Source organism: Cervus canadensis, chromosome 18, assembly GCF_019320065.1.
Source record: "Cervus canadensis isolate Bull #8, Minnesota chromosome 18, ASM1932006v1, whole genome shotgun sequence".
NCBI lineage: Eukaryota > Metazoa > Chordata > Mammalia > Artiodactyla > Cervidae > Cervus > Cervus canadensis.
Window position 1 is genome coordinate 47,379,726 of NC_057403.1, and position 8,865 is coordinate 47,388,590.

Here is an 8,865-nt window from a genome sequence, read left to right on the forward strand (position 1 = left end):
TTTTTCACAACAACATTTTCTCCCACATTTTCACTCGAAGGGAGATATTTTTCCCGCTTCTGGGACTGGCTGTTGGTCATGCTCTCTGCTTTGGGCTCTTGGGTCCTGGGTACTGGAGAGAGAGATTTAGAGGGGGTACTCACTTGCCCACCTGAGGTCCTTAGAGCAGTGGAGAGGATGAAAGAAAGTAGACAGTCAGCTACTTTGGGGACACGAGCAGCAGCAAAGGTCAGGGGCTCTTCTTCACATGCCCCCCGGTGACTTGAGGTCCCCCAAACTGCTCCTGTTCAGGGTTCTGCCAGAAAGTGGTAGACCCCTCTGCAAAGCTAACCCCGCTGTTCCCCGGAAGCTGGAATCTCCCTCCACACCAGGAGATCTGGATGAATTGAGGCAGTCACACAAGAGACAGACTTCCCCAGCTAAGCGGGTGCGACGCTCACTTCCCGCTGTTCCGGAGTGGCAGACGACAGCCCGTCTGGCTGTCTGGGAGGCAGGGCCAGGGAAGCCCCACACACATCCCCACATGCGGAGGGGCCGCCTGGGCCTTGTAGGACATCTCGGGCTTTGTCTTAGACTGGTAGGTCTTCAGCTTCCCTCCTGATGTTGAACGGTGTCCCTTCCACACCAGCGAACCTCTCCACGCCCTCTGTGCAGATGGGCAGCCGTCGGCCTGCTGGGTGGGCCGGGAAGGGGGGAAGTGGGGCGCAGATACGTCAGAGCCGGGGCCCCAGGAGAGCGACTGCGTCACCGGGCAGGCATTTAGAGGGAACCTCGGCCATCACTCACTCCTAATTTTCATGACGTGCATTAGCTAAATTGTGTTCTGAGTATTCATTCAGCGTTGTTTATGGTGTGCTCTCGAGTGCGCTTACCGTTTGTCAGAAGTGCAAACTAGCGAACATACGAGCCTTTAAGACAGGCCATCTGTTCGTCTTAGACCCTTGGACGATTGTCAAACGCTTCTAAAAATAAGTGCTCACTAGCAGAGTGGGGCTGCCCAGGTGATGCGCAGCGGAGAGGGAGGCGGGCTGCCTGCGCTGAACCCTCCCCGAAGGGGAAGATACGGTGCAGGTACCGGGGGCGGGGAGGGGTGCGGGAAGGGCCGAGGGAGCTGAGAGCATGAAGGTCCTGCTGGAGGACCCTCTGGCTGGAGGTGTGTGCAGCTCTGTGTTCCTTGACTCTCGTGTAACTCCACAGCTCAAATATCTTCGATGGCTCCCCATGGCCCAGATTTAAGGGCAAGCTGCCTCGTCTGGCATCAAGGAACCTCATCAATAAGGCCCCCGCCTTCCTTTCCAGGCTTGTCTCCATGGCACATGCCCTGTGCTTCTGCCAAGCTGAATTATTCATTGTTCCCCCAACATATGCTGCACTTTTCACATTTCGCAGGCAGACGAGGGCTCTGCTGAAGAGTGGGCTCTGCATACAGACTGCACGGGTGCGGCCCCTGCACCGCCATTACCAGCTGTGGGACCTCCATGCTGTGCCTCAGTTTTCTCATCTGTGAAATAGGGATGATGAGAGTACTTAGTCCCCGGGGTTGCCGTGAGGCTTACATGAGTTAATATAAATGAAGGGTTAAGAATGACATAGTGAGCTCGAGATCAATGTTAGCTGTGATTGTTGTCAGGACCCTTCACACCATCAGCCTTTGTCTGGGTGGTCCCACCTCCCTGGAAAGGGAGCACATGCCCACACACATGCACCGCCCCCCCCACCCACATATATACACATACACACTAACGTAAATCCTAACCTAAGCAATCCTCAAAAGGGCAGCTAGGAGGCCAGCTTTCTCGTTAAGCTCCTCCCAGTCAGAAATCAGCTCTCCATCCTTCAGCCATGAGCTGGTAGAAGGCCAGGATACGCCTCACTCTCTCTCTCCTGTCTCTGTCCACTGCACACGGCCAGGCTCCGTGTTTGCTAAATGAACCAATACCAGAACCTCCCTTAGCCTGAACAGGGCTGCAGCATTATCCCGAAGGATCTACCTTTTTCCTGGAGACGAATCTTCCCATGGCTAAGGCAGGTTCTTGGACTTGATCCCCGCTCCTGGAGTCTGCTCTTTGTAAAGCCAGCCTCGTGAGAGCTACTGGGTCCGAAGTCACCGGGGACTGGCCCGGCGGTGGGGAGAAAGGGGTGGACCACAGCCTCTTTCCCAACCAGAGGCAGGTGATGTGGTCAAGGTGAGGCCAGCTATGTTCTGCAGGAGGGGCTGAGTGTGTGGGGTGGGTGGGATGTTCTCAGGGTGTGGGGCTGTGTCCCTGCACCCTTAAATCTGCCACGGGGATGTGAGGCCAAGGCCTGCGACTGGTCCTTCTTCTGTGCCCTTTGGGAGTGAGGGTCTCTGAGTCCGGTCCCCCACCACACTGTGGAGCTGTGAGCTTCTCAAGGAAGAGGCTGGGGCTCCTCCAACTCTGTGTCCGGGGCCTCTGTGAACGACTGTTGCAAGGGATGAGTGAATGACCGGAAGAGGACATGCCTCCTCCCTCCCTTACGAAGTCTCCGTGAGGTTCCCCACCTCACCAGACATCCCACTCTGTTCCCTGGGGGGAGGGCGAGCGGTGACTTGTGGGTGCAGAAGTTGTAGCCAGGGGGCTGTGGGGAGGGGGCCATGAGGGGAGGGCCTTTATCAGACCCTGCTGCTGCAGGGATAGGCCCGTCCAAGGTGCTGCCTTCTCTGGAGCGGTCCTGAGATCTCGCCAGCCCTCCCGGTACCACAGGGGTACCAGCAGGGAGCAAACAGTCCCTTGCTTCCAGAGCTCATGACACTCCCAGAGTATCATGAACACCGTTCGTGGGGATGTATGGAGCACTCCCTCTTGGCCAGTCTGCAATAACTACACTCACACTATCTCCTGAGGCCTCAGGGCATCTTAGGGATGTGAGTTCTGTTATTTCTGCTCCCTCCACCCCAAGTCCGCCAGAGATCTCACGGTCACGTGGCTAGCAAGTGGCAGAACCGGGATTCAAACCCAGGAGCCAGCCCATCTCAGCCCATAAGAGCTCACCGCCTGCCTTGCGATCATTCCAAGCAGGGGCTAGCATGAATGGGGCACGTGCAAAGGACCAGGCGAGGTGCCAGGACTTTAGAGATGCTTTGTCATCAGCGTGGCTGGAGCACAGGAGGGGCAGCCAATAATGACCAGCGGTGCAGAGAAATCCTCTCCAGCCCACGCCTGTGCATCTCAGGGGGTGCAGAACAGTCTCTCATTGCCTCGCCGGCAGTGTTTTCCATGCCACCAGGCACCCAGCATGTTTCAGCATCACCAGTCTTTTCTACTTGACTCTGCAGTGGGTGGGCATCAAAGGGACACCAAGCAGGGTCCCAGACCAAGGGACAGAAAACAGAACCACGACCTGGAGAAGAAATCCCGACCAGGGAGGGACACACCGGTGTGTGTGTGCGTGTGTGTATGTCTGTGTTGCACATGGTTCGTACGCATGCCTGTTGTGGGGCCTGGAGGTGTGTTGAGCCAGGGATGCCTCCTGGGACAATGAGGCCAGAACAGGACCCCCACCACATGTGCCACCTGGCATGTGCCAGTGTATGTCTGCGCTTTGGGAAGGATGGTCCAGCCACAGACTCCATGATTATGATGCTCCCTCACTACCCAGCGCATACCCTGACTTGGGCCCTGGATCCGGGTTATTTTACTGCCGAATTCCTAGCGACAAACAAGGTGGCTCTCGCCTAGCAGGGTATCTAGTAAAAAGGTTTGTTGAATGAATGAATAACTATGTAAATGAATGTCTGAGGGTGTGACAGAGGGACCCTGCGCGGCCGCAGTCCTCTGGGGATGACTTCCACAGACACAGGGTTCACCAGGACTCCAGCCGGGGCCCGACCTTTCGCCCCTCACTTACTTTTATGCCAGGGAGCTGACGGCTCCGTGCACCAGGCCGAGGCACCCGGCACCGGCCTTTCCAGAAACCTCCGCCACCAGATCCACACGGGCTCTGCCGAGAGGATGGATCTCTGCCGCGAACCAGGGCCACCCACCCCCTCCCGCTCTCCCGTTTTATTTTTCTCACCTGCTCCTCAGCCCACACCTGCGTCTCCCTGGCAGGCACCGAGGCCCGTGTGGATGCCAGACACGCCCCCCCCCCTCTCTAGGCACCTTCCCCGTCCTTGCCGGCTGCCACCCCCACCCTCGCGCTGGCCTTTATGAGGCCAGGAAAGTGTTCTTCTGCGGGGTCGGTAGCATCTTTAAAAAACGATTTTCTTGCTTCTCGGAAGGGGCTAAATATAGCACAGGCATAAACAGAGAAATAGACATTAAGCCAAAATGCCCTTGTGAGAACCATGCCGGGTGCGAGGAACTCTTTAAGAAGACTTGATGAAGCTCCCCCATCCCTGGAACCGACCGCAGCTCCAAGCCGTGGGGGAAAGCAGCCCAGCTTTTTAGGATTATTGAACTGTGCAGTTGGCGGAGCTGCTCAGCGCACAGGTGCGTTAGTGGTTGGTGAGTCCTGGGGATGGTCCCCGCCGCCCCTCCGCCCTTCCTGAGTAGGAGCTGGTGCCGTCTTGTGCTGGTCTGTGGGCTTCTCGGCACCCCACCCCCATACTTACTGGGCAGCCTTGACCCGGCTCCATCAGAGCTATCATACTGCACCCAAGTCTGGGTGTCTCTTGGCACATCCCCACTTCCGCAGTCAGGATTGTGGGATGAGCCGAGCTGGAGTCATCCCCTGTCTCCCCCTGTGTCCCGTCCCAGGGCACAGCCTCCAGCAGACGCTTCACAGCTCAATGCTGAATGAATTCTGGTGCCTCGTCCCCTCTGGCATCGAGTTTCAACATTTCCATCTGCTGTGACATCCTGGGATTTTTGTTCCTGGAGAACTTCAGGAAAGGAAGTTTCACCCCACTGTCTCAGGACCCTTTTTGAGGAAGTTCTTCCTTGAGTCTAACTGACTGCTCCTTAAGAGAGAAGGCTGCTGTTCTTTTCCCCTGAGAAGTGGCATTTGTTCCTGAACTATCCTTATCAGCGGTCCTAGGTGTAGGTTCCCACCTCCAGGATTTCTGTACCTGGCTGAGCTGCTGTGGACCACGTGGGTCGCACCGGCCCTGCTCTTGGCATCTTGGCAAGAGGCCGCTTCATTATCCAGAGAGCCCCGGACACTGCCTTTTCCCATGTTGCTGCTGGGTAGCCCTGAGGATTCTGCGAAGATCAGATATCATCTGGTTTTCTGCTGCTCATATGAAACAGTCCACATTCAAGGGCATTCAGGGCTCCCAGCAGTCCTCCCTGTGACCTCTGTGCCGGGATCACCCCACTGGTGCCTGCACTGGTCGGGCTTATTCCAGCTTCCACACCTTCATCTATGCTGTATCCCCGCCTCGGACTGTCCTCTCCCCTTTCATACATCCTCCTTGTATTCGCATTCATTTATTTATCCTTCCATTGATGCAAAAATATTTAATCAGTGTCTACCTGGTACCAGATCCTCAGAACCAAAATTTGAGAATAAAGTCAGAGCTATACATATTTACCTTCCTAATGCCCCTCCTCCCCGCCAACCCGCTGCAAATCAAGAAGGACCTGACCACACCCAGGGAGCCTGGGCAACTGGCTGTTGGCAGGGTGGGAAAGTGAGATCACCGCGTCGTTCATTCCTGGAAGCTGCACCTGTGACACCGCTGCTGGACGTGGTGGGCCCAGGGGTCCGATCAGCACAGTGAGCAGCCCTGGGCCAAACTCGGTGGGACTGAGAGAGGAGGTGATCCCCCCTTCTGTCTGCCGCTCAGCAGAGGCAGCCAGCCTGGCACTCAGGAGGCACTTGCACGATGTGGGAGGTGGGCTGGAGGTGCCTTGAGTGGATGCTAGGAGGGGAAGCAGAGGACTTCAAGAGGAGCATGGTTGGGAGGAGAGAGGAGGTGGGAACTGGGGGAGCGAAGGCCGGGAGCTGGGAGGATGGTTTGATGTAGGGTGGGCTCCGCTCCCCGCAGGACCGGCTGGCTGTCCCCACACAAGTGCAGCGAGGGGTGCCTCGGCTGGAGGGTGGGTGTTCCCATGGAAACCGCCGCATCCCATCTGTGGCCTCAGACAACCTGCCTTGCGCCTCTGGGTCCCTGACACCCCTGCCGAGGTGCCAGGCCAGGATGGCAGAGTTTGTGCTCGTGTCTGGAGAGGAGTTTGGATGACTTACAGACTGGGTGCCCATGGGGAGGTAAGGTGCTATGGGAACCCTGCCTTCTCGCCCAAGCCCCTGGCTCTCTTGGATTCCAGTTGCTACCCCCTCCTGCTTCCTGGCTGGGTGTATTTTAGCCTGTCTGAGCTTCAGTATCCTTTTAACCATGTTCTACCTTGTAAGCCTGAGGTAGGGGCTGAAAGAGGTGTGCCTGCAACCACACAGAGCACCTGTGCTGGTCAGACTCCAGCCATGTGGCCTGTGCCCCGGAGCGCAGGGAAGGAGGACAGCAGGGTTTGGTAGCTCCGAGCTGCTGGAGTCAGCAAGCATCTGCCGTGTGTGGTCGGGGCGCTGCCTCCCCAGGCCAGGGTGCTGCCTCTCCCGGGCCGTGCGCTTGCCGGAGGGGTTGGCGACATCACCAAGGAGACAGCAGCCATGCCCGCCGTGGGCAGGAGCTGCCGCAGGGGCCCTGGGCTGGGGAGCGGGGTTGGCCCCAGGCCTCCCCGCAAAGCTGGGGCATCCTGTGGTCGCCCTGGCAGCCCAGTCCTGGAGCCCGAGAGAGAGATGCAGAGCCGCGCCTGACCCCTGGTGGTCATCGGCAGAACTGCAGGAGCGGCTCCCAACCCTGGAGGAATCGCTGCGCTGGAGGGGAGACCAGGTCTGCCGAAGCAGTCCATCCTTGGGGAGTTGCATCTGTACCGGGGGTCCTGTGCTGTTCCCCACCGCGGGGCTGCTCTGGCCTGGGTGGATTCCGCTTCCTTTCTCCAGGTGTCGTGAGATCGAATACCACCGGAAGCTTTGATGAGATTGGTCTGGATTTGGAATACAGACCATTGAAAAAGAAACAAAAAGATAGGCTCTTAGAGGCCAAACGCCAACCCCAGCCCCAGGCCACTGGCTCCTGGGAAAACAGACCTATACTGCCTTTCTGCTCTGGCTGGCATGAGGGAAGAGCTGACTTGGGCTATGGAGAGACGGAAGCGTTTAGCCAGAGGGTTCCACCCAGGCCCTCTATTCCCAGGCGGATTAGGACTAACTGTACACAAGGTCCTTCTGGCCAGAGCACCGTCACATGACGGCACAGGCAGGCTCCCTCTCCCGGCCCCTCCGGGGGGTTGACCTGCCCCCTGCCTCCACCTTAGGCACTGCTGCCGCCCACTGTCTGCGCCGCTAGGACGTTTCTTGGCTGGAGAGCTGCCTGGCACACGTGCCGTATCCCTCCACCAGGCTCCGAGCATTTCCCCGGAAGGACCATGGAGGGAATCTGGGGGAAGCCTGCAGGCGATCGGATATAATTTCCTCCTGATCATTAGAGCAAAAGGGAGACGGAGAGGTGAACAGCGATGTTTTCAATTCCCGCTGCCTCCCCAGCCTTTCTCCTCTCCCTCCGGATAGCCAGTCCCCGTGGTAAGACCTGAATGGTCTAAAAACAAAAATTCACAGGGAGCCCTGGTTGGCAGCAACAGGAACCCATCCCCAAGCCCCGAGTCAACGTGGCGTCTTGGCAGCTGCGTCGCCAGAGCACTTTTTCGTTCTTGCATTTTGTTTTGTCATAATCGAGATGCTTTTCTGTGGCTCTCGGCTTAAATGCACCGAGTGGAGGGGGTCGGGCATGCTCTCCCTTCTTCTGCCTTCATGCGTGTCTCCTTTCTTCGCCTTTGCAGAACCACACGATGAGCCAGCATGCACAGTGAGGGACCGCTCGACAGGACTCCTCTCCGCAGAAGGCTTGCCGGAGACGCCGTGGGGAGGGCCATTTGAACATTACATCCAATCAAAGTGTCATTTGCAACCCAGATGTAAAACTCTAATGATTTGGCCATGAGGCGCTGCTATTATAAGCAGCTGGAAATGAATATTAATGGCAGAGATTAAAAGTATTCCATGCTCAGTATTTTTTATTGTCCTGCTACAGCTAGTGTGCTTTTAGAGTTTCCGCCGCAGACTACATTTCTAGAGTTAGAGAAACCCGCTTTTGGAAGCGATTGTCCTTTGTTCCTTCATGTATTATATTGATAGTTTTTTTAAAAAAAAGGATTAGTGTGATTTTTTTTTTCTTCGCTTCTTATTTTTCTTTCTTGTTTTTCTTTCCCCCCCTTCGGTTAACTACTTTTTAATTGCAATTCTAGGTAATTGTGCATCGTGATGTGATTGCTTGGCTATTGTCTGAATATTTCCTTTTAATTTTTTAATTAAAGACTAATGCTTTGATTGGATTTGCCAGTTCACCGGACAGTGATTAAAACTATGTAATGAATATAATCGGTTTCAGTGCAACTGGATGGTCTGCTTTTAAATGTGACTTAATCTGACTGCAGTAACTAGTACAGTTCAATAAAGGGAATCCATGCGATTAGCATCTGCCTGCCTGGTTCTCTCCTCCCCAGCCCAGGGCTGTGTGGGGGCTGTCGTCGCCTACGGGGCGTGTCCCTGTGTGAGTTCCCGTGGGTCACACATGCTCCTGGGGTGAGCTTGGACTCAGCCACTAAGTCATGTCCAAGTCTTTGCAACCCCATGGGCTGTAGCCCATCATGGCTCCTTTGCCCATGGGATTTCCCAGACAAGAATACTGGAGTGAGTTGCCTTTACCTTCTCCAGGGGATCTTCCCGACCTAGAGATAGAACCCAATCTGCACACATTAGACCCAGCTCCCCTTGAGAAGGAAGAAGCATAGCAATCTAATGCACACAGACTAGATGAGCTAGTGGGGGGCACTGAGGTCAGAGCAGGAA

At 56.0% G+C, this 8,865-nt stretch overlaps 1 protein-coding gene across 4 annotated transcripts in view; it reads left to right on the forward strand.

Moving 5' to 3' along the window:
- Window positions 1-8,491, forward strand: part of ZNF423 (zinc finger protein 423) — a 341,617-nt gene extending 333,126 nt beyond the window's left edge. For all 4 annotated transcript variants that reach the window (XM_043434686.1, XM_043434687.1, XM_043434688.1 and 1 more), the window contains one exon: window positions 7,797-8,491. In XM_043434686.1, coding sequence (XP_043290621.1) covers window positions 7,797-7,826 — 30 coding nt within the window. In that variant the 3' untranslated portion in view covers window positions 7,827-8,491. The remainder of the gene's footprint in view (window positions 1-7,796) is intronic.
- Window positions 8,492-8,865: the final 374 nt, after the last annotated feature.